The 26,841-nt window shown below is 43.3% G+C and overlaps 1 protein-coding gene across 1 annotated transcript in view; it reads right to left on the reverse strand.

The window, feature by feature from the left end:
* The window catches only part of CHRNA2 (cholinergic receptor nicotinic alpha 2 subunit), a 168,586-nt gene that overhangs the window by 42,263 nt on the left and 99,482 nt on the right, over nt 1–26,841 (reverse strand). The window contains 1 exon segment of the mRNA XM_082251468.1: nt 19,102–19,146. Coding sequence (XP_082107594.1) covers nt 19,102–19,146 — 45 coding nt within the window.

A 26,841-nucleotide genomic window follows, 5' to 3' on the forward strand; every position in this document is an offset into this window, starting at 1 on the left:
TGCACACACTCTGGCGATCGCGGCGATACCTCACATGTGTGGTTTGAACAGCGATTTCATTCGCGGCTTGACTTCCAAATACGATTTTTTTTATGCGCGAGCTAACGGTGACGGGGGCGGCTAAATTTTTATTTTTTTCCTATTTATTTTATTTTTTTTTTAACTTTATTACAGGTTTTTTTAAAAAAAAAAAAAAATCTGATCACTTTTATTGCTGTCACAAGCAATGTAAACATCCCTTGTGACACCAATATGTAGTGACAGGTACTCTTTATGGAGGGATCGAGGGTCTAAAAGACCCCAAACCCCTCCACTACACTTCCCTGTATGCAAAACGCCGAAAACGGCGTTTTTGCATACAGCCGTTTTTTAAATTTGCCGCTTTTTGCAGCAGAGTAACCCGGAAGTGACGTCATGGACGCCGCCTCCGTGTTACGTCATCGGAGACCCAATCGAAGCCGTTTCCGGCATTGATCGGGACTCCATCCAGCCGGCGGACGTGCCGGCTGGGTGCTCTGGGCTCCCGATGGGACGGGAGCCCCGAGCAAAGTCACGGAAGGCGACGGGAGGGCGGGGACGTCCCCTGCCGCTCAACCGGGTAACGATCGAGCAGCTCCCGAGCCGCATCGGTCATTACGGACGGAAAGCCAACCGTTGACTGTAAACCACGGTACCGGGATGATGCCTCTAGCTAGAGGCAACATCCCGGTATAACCCCGCAAAGTTTACCGACGTATATATATGTCGATATGCGGTAAGTGGTTAAAAAAAAAAAAACGCGACTTTACAATAACTTCAAGTTATATGTAATAAAATGGAATGACATAGGGACAAAGTATTAAACACGCTATTAGTTAATAATAATAATAATAATAATAATAATAATAAATAAATGTATTAAATGTAAGCACCTGAATTTGACTTTGGTTTGGATAAACTGCAGGCAGATATAAAAGACACAAATTTATCCAGCTGTGTATTAATTGGTAATAATAATTATTATAAAATAATATATATTATAGCAATATAAATATAATAAATAAATTATTAATAATATAGTTAGAAACGTATAATGGTAAAAAAAAATGTATGTGTTTTTATCAGATTCTTGTAGTCCCTGTACAGCAGTGCTCATGGAGGGGAAGGAGAAGCAGCAAAAGGGGCCAGTTTGGTATGTTGCGGTGCAAGGGGCATGCATACCTGCCAACTGTCCCGTTTTTCCCGGGACAATCCCAGCAAATAGGAGCCTGTCCCGGGTCATTTACACTGTCCCTGTTAATCAGTGACAATGTAAATAATTAAAAAAAAAAAATTTTGTTCCACACAGTGTCGCTCTCACCCCAGCTATGTGTTGCTGTTCTGGCAGCAGGTTGTCTCTCTCTCTCGGTGCCCGCTCACTCCCATCTGTCGCAAATTTAACGTGTCACCGGAGCCAGGGTGTCAGCATGGTGCACTTTCCGAAATCCGCCAGCAGGGGGAGGCAGAGCACCTTCCGACAAGCTGACACTTTAGAATTGCAGGGAATTGTGATGAGAATTTTAAACTTTAGGCAGAAGTAGTGCAGCTGAATGGGAGAATTTTTCCAACTCTGCTACTTTGGCCTCAAGTTTTCAATTCCCTTTTCAATTTCCTGTAATTCTCTCTTTATGAAGTAGACCCTGTAATCTGATAAGTAGGCGGAGATTAATTATGCAGAGTGGGCGGAGCTTCACGGAAGTGGGTGTGGTAAGTAATTGATAGCTGTGCTGCAAAGTGTCCCTGGAAATTTTTTTCAAATGTTGGCAACTATGGGCATGCTGGGTAAAAAGGGATTGGAGATGTGTTTTTTTCTCCTTTTACTGTCTAGTCACATGGTGGGGTGCGTGTAGGAAGACCTGTAAGTGAAAGTGAAACTGCAGCAGAGAAAGAACAGAGCCTCTTCCCTGCCAGACAAATCTGCGCTGTGGGGCAGTGCTCTGTAAATCTCAGAACTGGATGGACAGAAATACAAATGGACAAAACAGCAAACAGCAAATTGAATATCGGTGTGTTTAGCTGTTTCCCCGGAGTTTAGCTGTAGCGTAGTTCCTTTAGCCTGAGCCTGTCCTTATTTACTGCTTCAGTAAACCTTATTTGCTTTGTCTCTTTATGTTGGAATGGCTCCCCGGTCTGCTCTAATCCTCTGTGCGCACTTTCAGGTAGCAACAAATAAAACTCAGTCTTCTTGCAACAGATTGTGGTTGCCTATTCTGTGCTATCCAATCAAAGTGAGTGCCGTAATTAACCACTTCTGGACTGAAAGGATTTGCCCCCTTAATGACCAGGCCATTTTTTTGCGATTCGGCACTGCGTTACTTTAACAGACAATTGTGCAATCGTGCAACGCTGTACCCAAATAAAATCAATGTCATTTTTTCCCCACAAACAGAGCTTTCTTTTGGTGGTATTTGATCACCTGTGCGATTTTTATTTTTTGCGCTATAAACAAAAAAAGAGCGACAATTCTGAAAAAAAAAAAAAACAATATTTTTAAAATTTTAAAATTTAAAAATCAAATTTTTTTTATATTTTAGGCCAATTTGTATTCTGCTACATATTTTTGGTAAAAAAAAAAAAATCGCAATAAGCGTATTTTGATTGGTTTGCGCAAAAGTTATCGCGTCTACTAACTACGGGAAAGATTTATGTCATTTTTATTGTTTTTCTTTTTTTTTTTACTAGTAATGGCGGCAATCTGCAATTTTTAGCGGGACTGCGACAATGTGGCGGACAGATCGGACCCCTAACTGACATTTTTGACACTTTTGGGGGGACCAGTGACATTATTACAGTAATCAGTGCTAAAAATATGCATTGTTACTGTAATAATGACACTGGGAGGGAAGGGGTAACACAGTGGGTGATCAAGGGGTTAAATGTAAGCCTAGGGGAGTGTTTCTAACTGTATGGGGGAGGGGCTTGTGAAATGACCATAGAGACCTGTGATCCTATGTAGAAGGAACACAGGCACTCTGTGATCATTCCAGGGAGAAGAACGGTCAGCTGTGTTTACAACAGCTGACCGTTTTTCCTTCTCAGCGGGGAGCGATCGCGGATGGCTGGCGGCAATTGGAGCCGCCTGCCCCCGTGCACCCGAGTCCCTGCTGCTGAGTGGGGTAGGAGCACGCCGGCGGCGGCGCGTGCTCGCCCCCTAGCAGCAGGCGTGCGACCGACATAGGGCTAGGTCGGTTTGCCCAGGAGGAACTGCCTGCAACAATATATCTGAACAGGTTAAAGCTAACCAATCGCCGACCGCCCGATCGCAGATATACGGCGGCAGGCTGGCTCGGCTGTGTGAATCGCCGTAGTTGTACGTCGCAACTCAAGAGCGAACGTGGTGGCACGTGAGCGCCAATTCGCAAGAAGGGAAGCTGATCCACGGGGCCAGCGGCCACGTTTGCCACCGGGCACCCACGATTGCTCCCCGGGAAGACAGAACGGCGGTCTGCTGTTGTAAACACAGCAGACCGTTGTTCTCTCAGCAATCATCACAGGGATCCTGTGTTCCTCCTATTTAGGATCCAGGTCTCTGTGTTGATTCCATAAGCCCATCCCCCCACAGTTTTAAAGCACCCCCTAGGCATACATTTAACCCTTTGACTGCCCCTGGTGTTAACCCCTTCCCTGCCAGTGTCATTTTACAGTAACAGTGCATGTGTATAGCACTGATTACTGTAGAAATGTCACTGGTACCCCCAAAAGTGTAAAAAATGTCAGCCAAGGGTTTGATCTGTCCGCCGCAATGTCGCAGTACCGCAAAAAAAAATCGCAGATCGCCGCCATTACGCGTTAAAAAAAAAAAACACCAAAAATGACAAAAATCTTTCCCTTTGTTAGTAAACGCGATAACTTTTGCGCAAACCAATCAAAATACGCTTTTTGCGATTTTTTTTTTTTACCAAACATATGTAGCATAAAACAAATTGGCCGAAAATGTTAAAAAATTTCGATTTTTACTTTTTTTTGGGGGGAATTTCATATAAAAAAATGTAAAAAATATTGTTATTTTTGCAAAATTGACGCTCTTTTTTTGTTTATAGCGCGTGATCAAAAAATCGCACAGGTGATCAAATACCACCAAAAGAAAGCTCTGTTTGTGGGAAAAAAAGGACGTCAAATTTGTTTAGGTACAGCGTCGCACGACCGCGCAATTGTCCGTTAAAGTCACGCAGTGCCGAATCGCAAAATACCCCCTGGTCTTTTAGCAGCCAAATCCTCCGGGGCTTAAGTGGTTAAAGTAACACGGTGCCAAAAAGCAAAAAAATGGCCTGGTCCTGAAGAGGGGTACATTTTCCGGAGGTCGAGTGGCGATTGAACTCATCCAGGAGAGCTCTTACAGTAATTTCCTATTCAAACTCTGAGTGGTTTTGCAAATAGAAAAAGGGGGATGGTTGGAGACACAACTCTTTGATGTCACGGCAATTCAAAAATCGCAGAGCAGACTGATTCCATTGCTGAGTAAGCAGCTGTGTGAATAAAACACTCAAAGCGCTGTCATCCTGCGGAGCCACCTCTGTCTGCTGTGAGGGTCTTCATCATCCCATTATTGTTCTACAGACAAGCCATCTGTATCCTTACATATCAGACATCTTTAGTATTGTCATCTGAAGTCTACAGAATGTGAGCAGAGCGAATAAGATGAATGGGACCGATTCATCCCCATCATTAATTATTGTCCTACAGATGGAGATTAGGAACGTACTGTCATTGATTTACCTGCAGCTGCATATGCACCCACAACACTGAAAACACAAACCGTCATCTAATAGCTGGCCTCTACGGGAATGTAGCTTCAGATATTCAATTATATGAATACTGGCCAAATCTTGGAAGGTGGTGTTCTGGCACGCTCCATCTTGCCCGTCACTTCTGATGATAGTCAATGGTGAGGTTTAGAAGGTGGCAGGAGTAGACAAGAGCTTGACTCTCTGACATTTGGTTAGTATTTGTGTAGTTAGGTTCCCTGGGGTGTTCAGAGGGTCTATATCAGCCATTCTCAACCAAGTTTCCATAAAAGTCTGGAGTTCCACCAGAGATTGCTAGGGGTTTTTGTGCTGTAGCTGATTGACCTTTCATTTGATGGTGCATGCATTGTTCTGGGACCTAAGGAACTTGGCTGAGCCAGTGGACTGACACCGAAGATTGTTTTAGCTGTGTGTAAGTGGGACCACCAAAGTAAGGAACATTCTTCCCATTGATCATCAAAGTAAAGGGCATTCCTCCCACAGATCACCAATGTAAGGAGTATTTTTCAAAATTGCCATCAATGCAAGGGGAATCCTTTCTAATGACCACCAAAGTAAGGAACATTCTTCCCACTGACCACCAATGTAAGGGACATTCTTACCAATAACCATTTTTAAAAGGAGTATTCTTCTTACTGACCGCCAATGTAAGGCTCATTCTTCCTACTGATCACCAATTTAAGGAGCATTCTTACCAATAACGATCAATAAAAGGAGTATTCTTCCCACTGACCACCAATTTAAGAACAATCTTCCCACTGACCACCAATGTAAGGGACATTCTTCCCACTGACCACCAATGTAAGGGACATTCTTACCAATAACCATCAATAAAAGGAGTATTCTTCTCACTGAACACCAATGTAAGGGACATTCTTCCCATTGATCACCAATGTAAGGAGCATTCTTCCCACTGACCTCAAATGTAAGGACATTCTTCCCACTGATCACCAATGTAAGGGACATTCTTCCCACTGACCACCAATGTAAGGAGCACTCTTCCCACTGATCACCAATGTAAGGAGCATTCTACCCACTGATCACCAATGTAAGGAGCATTCTTCCCACTGATCACCAATGTAAGGAGCATTCTTCCCACTGACCACCAATGTAAGGAGCATTCTTCTCACTGACCACCAATGTAAGGAATATTCTTCCCACTGACTACCAATGTAAGGGCCCACTGATCACCAATGTAAGGGACATTCTTCTCACTGACCACCAATGTAAGGAGCATTCTTCCCACTGACCACCAATGTAAGGAGCATTCTTCTCACTGACCACCAACGTAAGGGACATTCTTCTCACTGACCTCCAATGTAAGGAGCATTCTTCCCACTGATCACCAAAGTAAGGAGCATTCTTCCCACTGATCACCAATGTAAGGGACATTCTTCCCACTGATCACCAATGTAAGGAGCATTCTTCCCACTGATCACCAATGTAAGGAGCATTCTTCCCACTGACCACCAATGTAAGGAGCATTCTTCCCACTGATCACCAAAGTAAGGGACATTCTTCCCACTGATCACCAATGTAAGGAGCATTCTTCCCACTGATCACCAATGTAAGGAATATTCTTCCCACTGATCACCAAAGTAAGGGACATTCTTCCCACTGATCACCAATGTAAGGAATATTCTTCCCACTGATCACCAATGTAAGGAACATTCTTCCCACTGATCACCAAAGTAAGGGACATTCTTCCCACTGATCACTAATGTAAGGAGCATTCTTCCCACTGATCACCAATGTAAGGAGCATTCTTCCCACTGATCACCAATGTAAGAAGCATTCTTCCCACTGACCACCAATGTAAGGAACATTCTTCCCACTGACCACCAATGTAAGGAGCATTCTTCCCACTGATCACCAATGTAAGGGACATTCTTCCAATAATTCAACATGGAAAAAAGTAACAAAGGAAACTAATAATAAAAAAAATTGAAATAAAAAGTTCGAAATATTGAAAAAAATAAAATGAAAAGATACCAGAAAATAATAGTTAGGGGGAGAAGGGTAAGAAGGAGGTAATTAGGACTGATTCGGGTAGACTAAGGTTTAACAAGAGGTTATCTTTAATTTATTTTTTTTGCTTGTCAGGTTGCTTTAACTAATATTATATGCAGATAGAAGTTCATCCCTTAGATCTGCAGTTAAATGAAATACAGTAGATACAAAACTTTGTATCTCTCTATCTCCCGTCTGATCAATGTTTATAAACAATGTTACTTTGTATCTTTCTATCCCCTGTCTGATCAATGTTTATAAACAATGTTACTTTGTATCTCTCTATCTCCCGTCTGATCAATGTTTATAAACAATGTTACTTTGTATCTTTCTATCCCCTGTCTGATCAATGTTTATAAACAATGTTACTTTGTATCTTTCTATCTCCCATCTGATCAATGTGTATAAACAATGTTACTTTGTATCTCTCTATCTCTGTCTTATCAATGTCGATAAACAATGTTACTTTGTATCTCTTTATCTCTGTCTGATCAATGTTGATAAGCAATGTTACTTTGTATCTCTTTATCTCTGTCTGATCAATGTGTATAAACAATGTTACTTTTATCTCTCTATCTCCCGTCTGATCAATGTTTATAAACAATGTTACTTTGTATCTCTCTATCTCCGTCTGATCAATGTTTATAAACAATGTTACTTTGTATCTCTTTATCTCTGTCTGATCAATGTTGATAAACAATGTTTCTTTGTATCTCTCTATCTCCTGTCTGATCAATGTTTATAAACAATGTTGCTTTGTATCTCTCTATCTCCCATCTGATCAATGTTTATAAACAATGTTACTATGTATCTCTTTATCTCTGTCTGATCGATGTTTATAAACAATGTTACTATGTATCTCTTTATCTCTGTCTGATCGATGTTTATAAACAATGTTACTTTGTATCTCTTTATCTCCTGTCTGATCGATGTTTATAAACAATGTTACATTGTATCTCTCTATCTCCCATCTGATCAATGTTTATAAACAATGTTACTTTGTATCTCTTTATCTCTGTCTGATCAATGTTTATAAACAATGTTACTTTGTATCACTATCCAATGTCTGATAAATGTTTATAAACAATGTGTCATACAGTCCTAATTTGACAGCAGCAGCTGATTTACGCAGCAACTCCCGGCTGTCATTTTGACAGTTGGGAATAGCTGGCAAGAGTGAGGGATGAGTGGAAGGAGCAGGAGAACTTCCATGCATTGTATTTGGGACATGTGTAGTATGCTCCATGTCCACAGCTGGTAATGGATATTATTATAGCAATGTGTGTCAGTGTTTTATACACCTTGTCTCTGTACAGAATATGTAACTCTACGTGTAGCTACATTGCTATGTTACATAAGCTCAGCTTGCTGACTATTTGGTGGTCTTCTAATCTCACGGCAAGTTTACCAAATAGAGTCTGCCTGACTAACAGCAGTAGACTCTCTGCAGTCTCTAAAGGTATGAAATACCCACAAGGCTCCCGGTAAGCAAAGACTGAAGCTGTCTAGGCCTCGGGTGACATGATGGAGAGGCCCAGATGCAGTATTTTATTTATGGCATGAAGGAGGTACATTTTAATACATAATCGTCCTGTGATTTGTTAATACTGTCTTATGACCTGTTATCTTATAGTACATATGAATTATAATGACATGTCCACTTTATGATCAGTACAGGGTCACTTTAAAGTTGACCTCCGGCCTTCCCTTTAGTCTTGCACAGTTGTACCGGCTAATCTCCTGGACTGATGTGACCTTCTCACAGTATGCATTAGAAACTGCAGCAAACTAGATAGAGTCCACCTCATTCCTGGCTGGAGGACATCCAGCATCGTCTAGCCACAGGAGTCAAACACATGAATGCAGGCCATTTTATGTGGCCCTCGCACCACTCCTGCAGCTGCGGCACCCCCCTTGTCTCTGCCCCCACCTTGTCTCAGTAGTCGGCAGCAGAGAGGACAGAACTACTTTGCCAGATCCTGTGGTCTCAGCATTCAGCAAACTCTGAGCCCTCCCCTGGTCCTCCTCCAGACCTTGCACTTTCTTCTTCCCACACAAGGTAAGGGGGTGCATTGTGATGTAAGGGAGGGTGGGTGACTCTTGACATATGATGGTGGGGGGCTCTTGACATCTCATGTAAAGGTGTAAGGGGGCGTGGGGTGCTCTGGACATCTAGTTTTACAGATATAACCGGCCCTTTGGGGGGCAACCTTAATGCTGATGTGTCCCGCAATGAAATTGAGTTTGACACCCCTGATCTAGCCATTTCCTCCCCAGCCTGATTGTTTCTAGTCCATCCCTTTGTTGACATTAGGGATGGGCTTCGTGTTCGAGTCAAACCTAAGTTCGACTTGAACACAGCACGTTCGCCAAACGGCGAACAAATGGGCTTCTTCACTGGAAATTCGAGTTCCCGCATCCATAATGCACTGCGCAATGGCAGTGCATTTAGCCGATCATGGTTCAGGGGCAGCGGCCATGCACTGTGTGTAGTGTGAGATAGAAGTTAGTTATTTAGGCAGGGAGACTATGTCCAGCTAAGCAGGCTTGATGGTGGCATAGGCGGCAGAATACCAGTCTTGCCATTGAGAGGTTGTGGGTTCAAATCCCTTGGCCAGCAGGTGATTTATAAGTGGAATTCCTTTAGGGAGAGTGTAGTGAGTTTAACAGGCAGTGTAGTATATATAATAATACATTGCTGGCAGGGAGAGAGATTTTTGCTTTTTGCAGTTTGTTGAGATCAGATAGTGCCATGTATACCACAAAGATATATATAGATATATAGGCACTTCGTTTTATATCAGTTTATGTCAGGATTGCTAAAAAAAAAAAAAAACGGCGTGGGGTCCCCCGTAATATCCATACCAGACCCTTATCCGAGCACACAGCCTGGCTGGTCAGGATGGGGGTGGGGGTGAGCGAGCACCCCCCCTCCTGAACCATTCCAGGCCACATGCCTTCAACATAGGGGGGGTGCCCCAAAGCACCTTGCCTTCCATGTTGATAGGGACAGGGGTCTCTTCCCGACAACTGTGGGCTGTGGTTGTAGGGGTCTGCGGTGGGGGGGCTTATCAGAATCTAGAAGCCCCCTTTAATAAGGGGGCCCTCAGATCCTGCCCCCCATGTGAATAGATATTGGGTACATCGTACCCCTATCCATTCACCAAAAAAAGTGTACAAAAAAAAAAATATAGACAAAAGCCAATTTTGGACAAGTCCTTTAATAAAAAATTAAAAAATAGTGTCCCCCGATGATCACGCCCGCAACCAAAAAATATTAAAAAAAAAAAAAAAAAGAAGATCCTGCTTCTCAAGACGTCTTTCGCGTTTAATGAGCTGTTTAAGTTTGACAGCTCCTTTAAAGGGATCTGATGTCACGAGCGCCCATAATGCACTGCTCAGGGGCAGTGAATCAATTACATGACATGTAGTGCAGTGCATTATGGGGCGCTCGTGACGTCAGATCCCTATAAAAGAGCTGTCAAACTTATACAGCTCATTACGCACAGGAGGTGTATTGTGAAGCAGGAGCTTCTTTTTTTTTTTTTCCTATTTTTCGGTTGCGGGCGGGTGACGTGATCATCGGGGGACACTATTTTTTTATTTTTATTTTTTAAATAAAGGACTTGTCCAAAACTGGCTTTTGTCTTTATTTATTTTTTGTACACTTTTTTAGTGAACGAATAGGGGTACGATGTACCCGATATCCATTCACAAGGGGGGGGGCTGGGAACTGGGGGGCCTCCTTGTTAAAGGGGGCTTCCAGATTCAGTTAGGCCTCCCCCCGCAGACCCCCACAACCACAGCCCACAGTTGTTGGGAAGAGAGGTGCCTTGGGGTGGGGAGGGCAAAACCTGGGTGACGAACAATTAAGTATAAAAAGGCTAATTAAAGAGAAAAAACTGTCCTTTAAAAATTATAAGGCCGAGGATACACGGTAAGCATTGCAGCACTATAAAAACTGTAACAAGAAATGTAAGAGCGCAATCAGGGCAGCAAATATAGACAATGAGAGATGCAGAGGAGAGTAAAAAGAATCCCAACATTTTTAAAAAATAATAATTGAAATAAAGCAAAGTCAGAGAATATAGGCTCCATAAAGGGAAGTTGGCTACAGGTGAGGAGGCAACTGTATTAAATACATTCTTCTCCTCAGTGTTTTCTATGGAAAAGGATAGGCATAATAAACACGACAGTATTGTTAGCAACACAGCGGAGAGTGTGTCTAACAGAAGCCAGTGTTCTAAAAAGACTAGAAAAACTTAATGTGAACAAATCACCAGGACCCAGATGGCTGGCACCCATGAGTCCTCAAAAAGCTTAGCCAGGTCATTGCTAGACCTTTACTCCTAATCTTTAAGGAATGATACCAGTGGATTGGCTGTAAAGCTAATGTGGTATCGATATTCAAGAATGGGATGAGATGTATATCAGGAAACTACAGGCCAGTCAGCCTTACATCGATAGTTTGTAAACTATTAGAGGGGATGATAAGGGACCATATCAAGGAATTTTCAGAAAAGAATAGTATCATTAGTAGTAATCAGCATGGATTTATGAAAGCTAATTTTTGCCAGACAAACCTATTAACATTCTATGAAGAAGTGAGCTGTAATCTGGATAAGAGAAGGCCTGTGGATGTAGTGTATCTAGACTTCGCCAAAGCATTTGTCACTGTCCCCTATATCAGTGTTTTTCAACCTTTTTGCAAACAAGGCACCCTTTAAAATCTGGCAGAATCTCGAAGTAGACCAATAAAAAATGTAGAAAAAATGTCCTTGTTTTTAATTTTATTGGACATCTCCTCCCACCACTTCTGAAAGCATTCCAATGGCTCATGAACCGCTTGGAACACTTTCATGAGAAAGCGAGCCGCCAGGTGTAAAATACAATACCGTGGTTATAGTATGGTTGATATCTTCAGCCATAACCCCAGGAAACTATTTCAAAGCCGCAGCATATATATATACCGTATATATATATATATATATATATATATATATACTGTATATATATGTATTGCGGTCTTGAAGTGGGAAAAAAAAACCTATATAATACTTGTTACAATTTAGGGCATTTTCACATTGACTCACTTCAGTTTGGCCGCAGCGCAGGTGTAGCGCAGGATACCCGCGGTTTTCATATGCGTTTCCTGCGGTTTCTCATAAACTTCTATTTTGTCCTACATTTTTGGTGCATTTTCTAAAAGCACACCAAAAATGGGGGACATAATAGAAGTCTATGGAAACCACAGGAAACGCATATGAAAACCACGGGTATCCTGCGCTACACCTGCACTGCAGCCACACTGCAGCAGAGCAATGTACAAGCGGAATACAAAATAAAAAAGAAGTGCAGTTACTATTAAAGAAGTATACAGTAGTTATCATTACTAATAATAATAACTCACATATCTTATGTATATTTATATTACATAAAAAAAAGCAATCACCATGCCTGCAATGAAACCTTTTACAAATACATGCTAGTAAATTACAGCTACCATTGCTGTACCTCACAAAGCTCAGAGGAGCTCATATGCAGCCACTGAAGAGTCTCCTCCCTGTTCTTCCTCCTCTCACTCCCCTCTGCTTCACCTCCCCTCAGGGAAAAGCACGCCAGCCAGCGTCTCCCAGGAACCACGGCTTGCGCATCTCAGAAAGTCGTGCGTACGCCCGACCCGCCCTTAGCAACCGATGACGTCATCGGTTCGCAAGACACGGTTGGGAGGCCCGCACAGCTTTCTGAGTGGTTGTGGCAGCAGGAAGTGAGCTTTAGATAGCGGACGGGTACCGCTGTAACAAGTCTTAATGGAGTGGCCAACAGTAGTTTTATGGCAGATAGCTGCCTAAGTTGGGGTCATATTGCCACAGTACACCTGGGGCCTCTTCACGGCACACCAGGGTGCCACAGCACACCGGTTGAGAAACGCTGCCCTATATGCACCTAATCCACAAATTGAAATCTGTTTTCATTGATGAAAGTGTATGTACCTGGATAGAAAACTGATTACAGAGCGCGTCCAGAGGGTGGTGATAAATAGCGCATTTCCTGAATGGTTAGCAGTTATAAGTGGGGTACCCAAGGGCTCTGTCCGGGGACCAATCCTGTTTAACTTGTTCATAAACGATATAGAGGTTGGTGTAAATAGTCCAATCTCAGTGTTTGCTGATGATACAAAGCTAAGCAGGACAATAACTCTACAACAGGATATAGCAACTCTACAGGAAAACCTCAATAAAATAGAGGGGATGGACAAACACATGGCAAATGAGGTTCAATGTAGAGAAATGTAAAGTAATGCATTTGGGGGCTAAAAATATGAATGCAAGTTACGCATTAGGGGGATAACCTCTAGGGCAGGGGTGGGGAACCTCCGGCCCGCGGGCCGCATGCGGCCCGCACGATCGTTCTGTCCGGCCCCCCGTGCCGCTGTGTCAGAAGGAGCCGATGGCTCCGTTCTGACACTGTGAATCTCTGAAAAGGCTGGACCCGAGACACAGAGCAGTGCGCCTCGAGCCCGCCCATTTGTGTGACAATAGCGAATGAAAATTCGCTACTGTCTCACAGATCCTCCTCCTCCTCGGCCAATGCCATTGGCCGAGGAGGAGGCGGGACACGGGAGGACTCGAAGAGACGCGGGGACTGAAGAGGAAGCCGCCGCTAAAACAGGTAAGTGAAGTGCACTGGGGCTTGGTACGCTGTTCAGGCTGTGGGCACTCCGCACTGAAAGGGGGCACGCTGTGGGCACTCCGCACTGAAAGGGGGCACGCTGTGGGCACTCCCCATTGAAAGGGGGCACGCTGTGGGCACTCCCCATTGAAAGGGGGCACGCTGTGGGCACTCCGCACTGAAAGGGGGCACGCTGTGGGCACTCCGCACTGAAAGGGGGCACGCTGTGGGCACTCCGCACTGAAAGGGGGCACGCTGTGGGCACTCTGCAATGAAAGGGGGCACGCTGTGGGCACTCCCCATTGAAAGGGGGCACGCTGTGGGCACTCCGCAATGAAAGGGGGCACGCTGTGGGCACTCCCCATTGAAAGGGGGCACGCTGTGGGCACTCCCCAATGAAAGGGGGCACGCTGTGGGCACTCCCCAATGAAAGGGGGCACGCTGTGGGCACTCTGCAATGAAAGGGGGCACGCTGTGGGCACTCCCCATTGAAAGGGGGCACGCTGTGGGCACTCTGCAATGAAAGGGGGCACGCTGTGGGCACTCTGCAATGAAAGGGGGCACGCTGTGGGCACTCCGCAATGAAAGGGGGCACGCTGTGGGCACTCCGCAATGAAAGGGGGCACGCTGTGGGCACTCTGCAATGAAAGGGGGCACGCTGTGGGCACTCCCCATTGAAAGGGGGCACGCTGTGGGCACTCCGCAATGAAAGGGGGCACGCTGTGGGCACTCCCTATTGAAAGGGGGCACGCTGTGGGCACTCCCCAATGAAAGGGGGCACGCTGTGGGCACTCCCCAATGAAAGGGGGCACGCTGTGGGCACTCTGCAATGAAAGGGGGCACGCTGTGGGCACTCCCCATTGAAAGGGGGCACGCTGTGGGCACTCTGCAATGAAAGGGGGCACGCTGTGGGCACTCTGCAATGAAAGGGGGCACGCTGTGGGCACTCTGCAATGAAAGGGGGCACGCTGTGGGCACTCCGCAATGAAAGGGGGCACGCTGTGGGCATGTGGGCACTCCGCAATGAAAGGGGGCACGCTGTGGGCACTCCGCAATGAAAGGGGGCACGCTGTGGGCACTCCGCAATGAAAGGGGGCACGCTGTGGGCACTCTGCAATGAAAGGGGGCACGCTGTGGGCACTCCGCAATGAAAGGGGGCACGCTGTGGGCACTCTGCAATGAAAGGGGGCACGCTGTGGGCACTCCGCAATGAAAGGGGGCACGCTGTGGGCACTCTGCATTGAAAGGGGGCATGCTGTGGTCAGTCTGCATTGAAAGGGGGGCACGCTGTGGTCAGTCTGCATTGAAAGGGGGGCACGCTGTGGTCAGTCTGCATTGAAAGGGGGGGCACGCTGTGGTCAGTCTGCATTGAAAGGGGGCACGTTGTGGTCTCTCTGCATTGAAAGGGTGCATGCTGTGGTCACTCTGCATTGAAAGGGGGGCACGCTGTGGTCAGTCTGCATTGAAAGGGGGGCACGCTGTGGTCAGTCTGCACTGAAAGGGGGCACACTATACCTTGATTACTGAAGGCCCCTTTCACGCTTTTGTGACCTCAAAGTCACGCAATTTTTTACAGCGTTTTTTGCCGCAAAGCAATGCCTATTACATTTATGCATACATTTTGTACGGCCACCGAATGATGTTACAAAAATCCAAATGGCCCTTGGTAGAAAAAAGGTTCCCCACCCCTGCTCTAGGGGAATCCAGGATGGAAAAGGATCTGGGGGTCCTAGTAAATAACAGGCTCAGCAATAGCATTCAATGCCAAGCTGCTGCAAGCAAAGCCAGTAGAATATTAGCATGCATTTCAAATGGGATTTACTTAAGAGAAAAAACTATAATTCTACCACTTTACAAAATTCTGGTTTGGCCACAACTTGATAATGCCATCCAGTTCTGGTCTCCAGTCTTTTAGAAGAGATGTGCTGGAACTGGAAAGAGTCCAAAGAAGCGCAACAAAACTAGTAAAAGGGCTGGAGGAGCTCAGTTATGAGGAACCTTTACAATTATTAAATGTATTCTCCCTGGAGAAAAGACACTTAAGATGTGATATGATAGCGATATACACATATCTTAATTGGTATTCTAGCATAGGGAGGAAACTATTCAGTCTCAGATCATTTAAGATGACAAAAGGCCGCTCGATGAAGGTGGAGAAGAAGCAGTATTGTTAGCAATACAGCAGGGAGTGTGACCTTGTAGCTAACAGAAGCCAGTGTTCTAAAAAAAACTAGAAAAACTTAATGTTAAGAAATCACCAGGACCAGATGGCTTGCACCCAAGGGTCCTCAATAAATTTAGCTAGGTCATTGCTAGACCTTTTATTCCTAATCTTAAGGAAAGCTTACTGAATGGAATGATACCAGCGGATTGGCGTAAAGCTATTCTAGTACCAATATTCAAGAATGGGCCAATATACATATCTGGAAACTACAGACCAGTCAGCCTTACATCAATAGATTGTAAACTATTGAAGAGGATGATAAGGGACCATAACCAGGAATTTGAAGAAAACAATAGTATTTTTAGTAGTAACCAGCATGGATTTATGAAAAAGGCTGTAATCGGGATAAAGAAAGGTCTATGGATGTAGTGTATCTCGAATTCGCCAAAGCAAAGCTAATAAGGGGACTTGAGGACCTAAGTTATGAGGAACGCCACTCAATAAAGTTGGACGAGAAGCAGTTAAACCCTATACTGCATAAGGGGTTTTTCAATGTTAGAGCTGTAAGGATGTGAAATCAATTCCACAATTGGTTGCTTCAATGTGTAATGTCACTAATTTAAAAAAAATCTTAGATGGGCATCTTACTGAACACAATGCACAGGGATATGGGAATTGGTAGAGACATAATACACACATCCACAGGTTGAACTGGATGGCCTGGTGTCTTTATTCAACCTTAACAACTATGTAACTATGTAATATGTAATCTATGTTTCCCTGTAGATTTTGTAAGTTTGCCCACTTACAAAGAAATGAAGGGTCTATAGTTGTTTTCATAGGTGTATTTTAAATTATAGCGACAGAATATCAACCAAAAATCCAGAAAAAAAACACGATACAAATGTTTTTTTTAAATTGAGTTGCATTTCAGTGAGTAAAATAAGTATTGGATCCCCAAGCAAAACATGACTTAGTACTTGGTAGAGAAACCCTTGTTGGCAAACACAGAGGTAAGATGTTTCTTGTAGTTGGTTACCAGGTTTGCACACATCTCAGGAGGGATTTTGGTCCACTCTTTTTTACAGATCTTCTCTAAATCCTTGAGGGTTCTTGGCTGTCCCTTGGCAACTCTAAATTTTAGCTCCCTCCATACATTTTCCATAGGATTAAGGTCTGGAGACTGGCTAGACCACTCCATGACCTTAACCACTTGCCGACCAGTCACTGGGAATGTACTGCGGCAAAGTGGCTCGATTCCGTCCAGCGACGTAAACCTACGTCGCTGGACTCCTCCCCCTGTAGGCGGCACTCGCGCGCCGCCGGAGGCGTGCTCCCGCTGTTTTCAGTCACAGCGGGAGTCGGGCCAGGGGAGGAGCGGCGGCGATCGCCGCTGCTCTTCCCCGATCGTCGGGGAATCGAGTTTCGAGATCCGCCCGCTTGTGTAAACAGAGCGAGCGGATCTCCTAAGTGACAGGCAGGGTCAGATTGCAGGGTTCAGCATAGCTGAACATGCGATCTGTCCCTGTGTCACTCAGTCACCTCCCCCCACACACGTTAGTAATCACCAGGCATACATTAACCCCTCCCGCTCCAATAAAATTAACCCCTTCCTTGCCAGTGTAATTTTTACAGTAACAGTGCATATTTATAGCACTGATTACTGTAGTAATGTCACTGGTACCCCCAAAAGCGTCAAAAATGTCAGTCAAGGGTCCAATCTGTCCGCCGCAATGTCGCAGTCCCGCAAAAAAAAAAAAAAAAAAATTGCAGATCGCCGCCATTACTCGTTAAAAAAAAAAAACACCAAAATCTTTCCCTTAGTAAACGCAATAACTTTTGCGCAAACCAATCAAAATACGCTTATTGTGATTTTTTTTTTACCAAACATAGGTAGCAGAAAACAAATTGGCCAAAAATGTAAAAAAATTTTGATTTTTACATTTTTTTGGGGGGAATTTCATATAAAAAATGTTTAAAAATATTGTTATTTTTTCAAAATAAACGCTTTTATTTTGTTTATAGCACAAAAAGTAAAAATCGCACAGGTGATCAAATACCACCAAAAGAAAGCTCTGTTTGTGGGAAAAAAAAGGACGTAAATTTTGTTTTGGTACGGCTTTGCACGACCGCGCAATTGTCAGTTAAATTCGCACAGCGCCAAATCGCAAAAAGTGGCCTGGACATAAGACAGCAAAATCCTCAGGTGGTAAAGTGGTAATGTGCTTCTTTTTGAGCCACTCCTTTGTTGCCTTGGTGGTATGTTTTGGGTCATTGTCATGCTGGAAGACCCATCCATGACCCATCTTTAGTGTTTTGGCTGAGGGAAGAAGGTTCTCATCCAAGATTTACAATACATGGCCCCGTCCATTGGCCCCTCAATGCGGCAAAGTCAGCCTGTACCTTGGCAGGGAAACAGCCCCAGAGTATAATGTTTCCACCTCTGTGCTTGACTGTAGGGATGGTGTTCTTAGGGTCATAATCAGCATTTTTCTTCCTCCAAACACAGTGAGTCGAGTTAATGCCAAAGAGCTCAATTTTGGTCTCTCAATCCTTCTCTGAATCATTTAGATGTTCATTGGCAAACTTCAGATGGGCCTGTACATGTGCCTTCTTGAGGAGGGGGACCTTGTGGGCGCTGCAGGATTTAAATTTGTGGCAGCGTATTGTGTTATCAATGGTTTGCTTGGCGACTGTGGTCCCACATGCCTTGAGATCATTCAAAAGCTCCTCCCCTGTAGTTTTGGGCTGATCCCTCACTTTTTTTATGATCATCCTTACCCCAGGAGGCAAAATCTTGCATGGAGCTCCAGACCGAGGGCGATTAATGGTTATATTGTATTTCTATCATTTGCGAATATTTGCTCCAAAAGTTGTCTCCTTCATACCAAGCTTCTTGCTGATGGCCTTGATTTTAGCCCATTCCAGCCTTGTGCAGCTCTACAATCTTGTCCCTGACGTTCTTTGACAGTTCTTTGGTCTTGCCCATGATGGTGGGTTTTAGTGGAAGAGATTCTGTGGAGAGGTGTTTTTTGTACACATACCTAGTTGTTCTTAGGAGCACCTCAGGTACCACATCTGTGTACCACGTGAGCACATGCTGTAGCCAGTCTGTGGGAATTATTAGTGGTTGGTAGGGGATCAAATACTTATTTTACTCACTGAACTGCAACTCAATTTATAAAATTTGTATCATGTGCTTTTTTCTGGATTTTTGCTTGATATTCTGTCTCTATCAGCTAAAATACACCTATGAATACCTAATTATAGACCCTTCATTTCTTCATAAAAGAGTGAAAATTGCAAAAATCTGCAGGGTATCAAATAATTATTTTCCCCACTGTATATATATATATATATATATATATATATATATATATATATATATATCTATATACACACACATATATACATATAAAATAAAAAATATAAAGAAAAAAATATAAAGAATACAAATTATAATTTTATAATTTATCATTTTATTTGGCCTACCTGTTTTAGCCACACATTAGTTGTCATCATTTGATTTTTTTCATCCTGAAATCGAATAAAAAAACATTTAACAAAATTAAATCTGAAAATAAATAAAAAGCATAAAAAAAAAAAGAAATTAAAAAAATAAAAAAGAAATTGAGAAAAATAAAAAAAAAATACATTAGTCATCTGAAAATAAATATGAATCTAGGAGCAAAGAAATATATCTGAATTGAAATCAGCGATAATCAGGCCGGACTCAGCATGAGCACAGCACGTTCCCCGAACATCTCACGCCTCTCCTCGTACCACCGCTGCCTTATCGTCCTCGTCAGACGGCCCGCTCTCTGTCCGCCAGACCCCAGCCTTATTTATGTTTGAGGCAACCTGGTAATTGTACTTGGAGCCGGGCTTTGTGAGATCTGAATTTTTCTTCTTTTTATTTATTTTTTGCCAATTCCAATGCGTTGAAAGCTTTTTTTTTTATTTACAGTGAGGAGGAAGAGGGTGATGGGAAAAAAAATAGGAATCCCATTTAATGACTTGAGCCAGGCAGACAGAAAAGAAAAAAAAAAAAAGAATGACTTATCTACAAATTGAGGATCCCCAACCAAATATCTCATTACCCCGCTGGGTGCGCCCAGCAACATCAATAAATAACAAAATCCTTAAGGCAGCCAGGGGGGAAACTTATTAATATTTATAGCTGTAAAATGAAAAGATGGAAAAGGCGGCTTGAAATAATTTATTATATCTGTTGATTTGTACTCGGGGTCCAGCCAAGCGTGTGCTGAGCTGAGGAGGTAATATTAATACCCGGTCATTATTTATTACTTTTCTTAATGTGTGTGGATCATTGGGAGGAAGTTACTTTCCTTGCAGCAGTAGGCAGATCAGAGAGTGGCAGTTGTAAAGAGGATGGTAACCTAGCAACAGCGGAACTCTGGGACTCTGGATTCTTTTGTTACAATGTAACAAGTGTCCATTACCAAAGCTGTAATTGGCAGGATGAGACAACGTGAGCAGGCATTCGGTGGACGATGGATTTATCCATCGGTGGAGGAGGAAAAAAATAATAATTTAATATCCTGTACAGTGATTTTGTAAAATTAGTGTTCTGCATTTGATCAATAAAAAAGGACAGCATGAACAGGCTGCCTGTTAAATAACATAATACATTTCATAATTGAAGGGGTTTAACTGTCTTTATAGTGAGTTGCTACACTTTAAGGGTCTATTTAAAAAAAAAAAAAAAGCGTGATTCCCTTAAGCATTTGCACAGCTGCCATGAAAAAAATACTGTAATATGTCTAATATGATTTTTCATATTATTTTCAGTTCCTTATAGCGGCCAAAAAGCAGTATTTTCCTGATTGGGGTATTTAAAAGAAGTTCCACAGTATAGCCACTAGATGGCACTGATGATCATAGGAAATAAACATATTAGACACATTACGGGGATTTTTCAGGACAGCAAGTTTTTATAAATAGTCACCTAAATTTCAATGGGAATAAAAAAAAATCCATTGTGCTGTATCGCTACCGCCATGCAAGCCTCTCAATTTAACCGATTCTTTCCTAAAACAGTGCAAATTCAACAAAAGGGTAATGATCTGGTTCCCACCAAAACACTCCTCCATCCCAAATTATACATACAAACAAGAAAAATTGGCCCGCGGGACTTTGTGTGAGGTGTGCTTGGAGGCTGGAGAGGAATTAAGTACACAATTAGTAAAAGCAATATTTGTTTTATTGCAAAGTATGCACAGGTTGTAAAAATACAAATACATAACATGTGCTCCATGGCACATGACGTAGCTCAAAGGCTATAGATACAATATTGTACAACACAGGCAAAATTCAATCATATATTGGAAAACATCTTGATGTAACCACTCAATTACAGATAAGACATAAATAATGTGCTGAGTTGACATAACAGTAAAAATAGTATATATCATCGTGGACTGACGCGTTTCGGGAGTAACATCTCCCTTCCTCAGAGATCAATAATTCGAAGTATATCTATAAAAGAACACTGTTGTTAAAATATGCCATAGCATTGTAGTTTTAATTGCAAAATTCAATCAAGTAGTGAAAACTTGACGGAGTATGGAATACTCACAACTCAATGGGACTTGAGTGGAGAAAATGGACTCCTGTGTTGCAGCGGTGTGCGTGTCTGGCCCGGGAGCTGAAGGGTCCCAATGTGGTGACAGCCAATGTAAGGGGTCCATGGTGGGTGAGTAATGAATGTGCAAATAACAAAAGCATCTTTCCATCTGTCATATGTAAAAGTATAAATAGTAGTGAGACGGTAGCAAATTGCAACCGATAAATTGCTAAACAAATGTGTATGAGATGGAGAGGGCCGGTGTAAAAAGGAATAGTGCTGCCAAGATAACCAAGAGTGAACAAGAAAAGAGAAGACATAATGGAAAAGAAAGAAAAGGTGGGTGACAGTGTGTCAGGTAAGTGCCGAGGTGGGGTGAGGGAGAGATGAGATCGTGAGTGGAGGGTATAGAAAAGCCGCCCTGAGAAAAGTGGATGCAAGGAGAAAGTAGTGCGGACAAGATAGTGAAAACAAGGCAACTGACCTACCATTTGGACCCGAGACTAGGAGCACAGGTGGGACCCTAGCGTCATGCAGCGGGTGTGCAGAGATCAATCAGACTAGCAGCGTCTGTGATCTCGTGGAGGAGAGGAGTGCTGGGGGCGGACCTCTCCGACCCGTAGATGTGTAGGCACGCACACAGCGCGGTGACGTCAGTGACAACACTGATGCACCAAGCTGGGGGTGCGGCATGACGCCGATGTACAGGTGGACCCGCTCCTCCCATGGAAGGGGAGGAGCGGGGACAGCAAGGGAGATGGAGCCTCCCAATTCGTACATCGCAGCTCCCGGGACTAGAACTAGCAACATCCAGCACACAGGGAATCAACATAAAGCAAAGACATTGGATGTAATAACCGTAACAGAGTAAAATCTCAATAGATGGTTGCATATGGCATATAAGGGAAATGGTTTAGATAAACCTATAAGAAAATGGAGGGGCACCAAGATGTGATTGTCCAGCCAGAGAGGGAGCCAGATCATTAAATGGGCACAGTGGGTGTCTTCCACCCTAATATATGTCTTATCTGTAATTGAGTGGTTACATCAAGATGTTTTCCAATATATGATTGAATTTTGCCTGTGTTGTACAATATTGTATCTATAGCCTTTGAGCTACGTCATGTGCCATGGAGCACATGTTATGTATTTGTATTTTTACAACCTGTGCATACTTTGCAATAAAACAAATATTGCTTTTACTAATTGTGTACTTAATTCCTCTCCAGCCTCCAAGCACACCTCACACAAAGTCCCGCGGGCCAATTTTTCTTGTTTGTATGTAAAACAGTGCAAAGGCCACCATTCACACAAGCAATAGTCCATTTTCGCTGGTTCCATTAAACAGTCTAGGGAAGTGATGGCGAACCTTGGTACTCCAGATGTTTTGGAACTATATTACCCATGATGCTCATGCACTCTGCAGTGTAGTTGAGCATCATGGGAAATGTAGTTCCAAAACATCTGGAGTGCCAAGGTTCGCCATCACTTGTCTAGGGGATGTCACTCTTATGATTTATTGCTTGCAGAACTTGAAACAGGAGAAGGGTTGGGGTGGTACGGGATACTCCAAAAATACTGACTGGTAACAGGAGGACACACTTCACTAGGTGCAACATTCCCGAGCAGTCTCTAACCCAGTAACCAATGGGAAAACCGGAATTAAGACCCTGTAGGAGCAGTCTCAGAGTAAAAGCTATTGTGGGGCCCCCAAAAGCAGAACAGCACACGGTCACTAGGTTCTTGAGCTTGGATCAGTACTCACAATTTCCCATAGCAGCTGCACACCTCCCAGCTCCCACTAGGCACTCTTCAATGGGTCCTCCAGACCCAAATCCTTAGCTATAGAAGGAATTAGAAATAGATCCCGCCCAGCTCTGCTATAGCTGGGACCTCCATGACCATCAGCAGTGTTAGGATTAAGTTCACCTGCCGGTGGCACTGTGCTGCTCTGGGCTGATTGCTGCAGTTCCAGCGTTCAGCAGCAGGTGTCTTCCAGAAGCCAACAGGCTGTAATGATCAGTTGTACCTGTGTTCAGCTGCTAGGTGGCTATTTAAGGCTACTCCTCACTTTCCCCCATTGTGTCACTATTTTGATGGCCTCCTTGTTGCCAAAGCCTTGTTCCGGTGAGCCTGATAGATATCCTGATCTATCCTACACCCTACCCTGCTTCCTTGCTCTTGTACCCAGTCTTGTTTCCCTTCCTTTCCTCTTCCTTGCATGCCTGTATTCCCTGTCACCCTTGTCTCTTTTATTGTATATATTTGTATATAGTTAGTTGTTAGGTTTATTAGTTATTTTTGTCTTTGGGGTTGGTTCTTGTTTTCTGGAGATTCTTATGTTCATTGTTTGCTGTGTATTCTTGTTTGTGTGTTTCATTGTAAATAAATCTCACTTTAAGTATATCTATATTGTTTGTTCCCACGTTCAATGTGTAGCTACATGTGTCTGGTCTTCCTAGCTGCTGCTGAATCCTGACAAGCAGACTTCAGCAGAACTTCTTCAAAGGGGCAGACCCCAGACTATTTATGTTCTCCTCCAACCACCTACTGGGCATACTTCCCTAGGAATCAGCTAAAGCACAATCAATATTCAGGCTGCCTATGTGACTTTCCTAGCTTAGGCTCTATGTTCTTGGAGCCTCCAGAATGCAGGGGGAAACAACTAAACCTGCAGCCTGTCAAAACTAGAACAGTCCAAGAAATCAATAGCCGCTCCAATGACTACAGAGGAGCCAAAAACCAAACTTACCTAGCATCCTATATTAGGAGGGTGCTACATCGCATATGTGACAGCGCTGAATCAGTGTGCGGTATGGTGTCCCTAGAGGTAATCTGGGATGTGTTGTCCTTCAAGAAGGTATGTGGACAATGACAGTTAAATATGGGTTAGCCTTGTTAGGGTCCTGGCTGCTGGCTCTATGGTAGCGATGGAAAGATGATCCGCAAAATAGTTTCAGATGGGTGTAGAGTTGTGCTCAGTATAGAAGGTATTCGCACTTGAAGTTAGTATTACAAATGTTTATGAAAACGTACATTTCACAGGTGATGAGTAAAGCCAACGCGTTTCAAGGGAAGTGCCTCCCCCTTCATGAGGGCTGTGATGTGGGTGTGATCGGGACTGACCTGGAACCAGAGTTCAACAACGATAGAAACCCTTTAAGTCCTTTCAAATGATGGAGAACCCCCGCCATCACAGCCCTTATTGGAATGGAAGGTAGTCACACTTAATTTTTATCATACATTTTTATTTAAATTCACAGTTTACATTTGAGGAGTAAAGCCAATGTGTTTCAGGGGAAGTGCCTTCCCCTTCATCAGGGCTGGGATGGTGGGTGTGATCATCCTGTGACCTGGAACTTGAGGCCAACTATGATAGAAACCCTTTAGGTCCTGTCAAATGATGGAGGACCCCCACCATCACAGCCCCTTCATCAGGATTGTGATGGTGGGTGTTATCAGGCCTGACCTGGAACAAGAGGTCAACTTTGATAGAAACCCTTTAGGTCCTGACAAATGATGGAGAACCCCCACCCTCACAGCTCTTATTGGTATGGAAGGTAGTCACACTTGGATTTTTAATATGCATTTTTATTGAAATCCAAAGTTCACAGGTGATGACTGATGAGTAAAGCTAACACGTTTCAGGAAATTGCCTCCCCCTTCATCAGGACTGTGATGATGGGGGTTCTCCATAATTAGACAGGACCTAAAGGGCTTTTATCATAGTTGAGTTCCAGGTCAGTCCTGATCACAGCCCTGATGAAAGGGGGGAGGCACTTCTTCCGAAATGAGTTGGCTTTACGCATCACCTGTGAACTGTGAATTTCAACAAACATGTATAATAACAACCTCAAGTGTTACCACCTTCAATACTGAGCGCATCTCTACACCCATCCAAATCTATGGGAACAAATGATACATATAGTATGATACATACTATGCGAACATATGATACATTCTGTCAGTAGTATTACTATAAAAGTCTTTGTTTTTCTGAAATCCCTCTGTAACAGACCTTTTCCACAGTTGAGGAGGCTGGGATAAAAAAAAAAAAAGTGAGGCTAATGAAGGACTGTTTTTGTCACAATAGTGTCTGGATATTAAAAAGGACTGTCCTGTAAAGGACTGACACCCTTTACAAATGACCAAAAACCACCCTAATATCACGCCCTTGATTCCAATGCATTTTGCCGAACTGGTGATATTTTTCTGAAATGAAATGATGAAAAATCTCCAGGTTTTCACCACCATTTGGGAAACAAAAGCTCTCAATTTTGCTTACCCCTTTGATGTGCACCTACAAACTTCAGTGATGGAAATTTGACCCTTCCATATTTGCTAATAACAGTTTTGGATAGAGTGGGGAAAAGTTATAATACTGTCACTTACACCAATGTAGAGGGTTATTTTAGCAGTCACTGGTATCAGTGGTGTGAGTTATTATTGCATCCTCAGACACTAATGATGGGTGTTGTTATTGAGTCCATTGACATCAATGTTGGAGTTTTTATTGTGTCCACTGACACCAATTCTGTGGGTTATTTTTGTGTCCACTGACACCAATGTTGGGGGTTATTATTGTGTCCACTGACACAATGCTTGGGTTTATTGCAGTCACGGTCACCAATTCTGTGGGTTATTATTGTGTCCACTGACACCAATGTTAGGGGTTATTTTTGCGGTCACTGGTACCAATGGTGTGAGTTATTATTGCATCCACGGAACACTAATGATGGGTGTTGTTATTGAGTCCATTGAAACCAATGTTGGAGTTTTTATTGTGTCCACTGACACCAATTCTGCAGGTTATTTTTGTGTCCACTGACACCAATGTTGGGGGTTATTATTGTGTCCATTGACACCAATGTTGGGTTTTTTTTTTGCATCCACTGACATCAATGCTAGATGTTATTATTGCGTGCACTGACACCAATGTTGGGGGTTATTGTTTTGTCCGCTCACACCAATGCTAGGGGTTATTATTGCATCCAATGACAAAATGCTTGGGTTTATTGCAGTCACGGACACCAGCTCTGTGGGTTATTATTGTGTCCATTGACACCAATGCTGGAATTTTTTATTGTGTCCACTGACACCAATTCTGTGGGTTATTATTGTGTCAGCTGACACCAATTCTGTGGGTTATTATTGTGTCAGCTGACACCAATTCTGTGAGTTATTATTGTGCCCACTGACACCAATGTTGGGGGTTATTACTGTGTCCACTGACACCAATGTTGGGGGTTATTACTGTGTCCACTGACACCAATGTTGGGGGTTATTATTGCACCCACTGGAACTTATTCTGGGGGTTATTTCTCACACTTTCTCTTCAGTGTGCATTGAAAAAAATGCAGCAGGCGTGAAATTTTCAGACGTTGAGGTGCGTTACAGCCAATTAAATTTTGTCCTCATGTCACACAGTTTTCTAAAGGAGACTATAGGTGCCCATTGTAACACTCATTACACAGAAATTGTCCACGGTGGTCACCATCAGGAAACCCACCCTGAGAAATGCCATGCAGCCATCGCTGGAGTGCATGGAGGCAGGAAGTGGCTGCAAAAAGGCTGCAAAGCATCAGAAGCACTAAGAAATAGCAAAAAAGTATTTATTTGAAAAAAGTTAATTGTTTTTGATACAT

The sequence above is a fragment of the Pelophylax lessonae genome (genome assembly GCF_965119305.1).
Source record: "Pelophylax lessonae genome assembly, chromosome: 3".
NCBI lineage: Eukaryota > Metazoa > Chordata > Amphibia > Anura > Ranidae > Pelophylax > Pelophylax lessonae.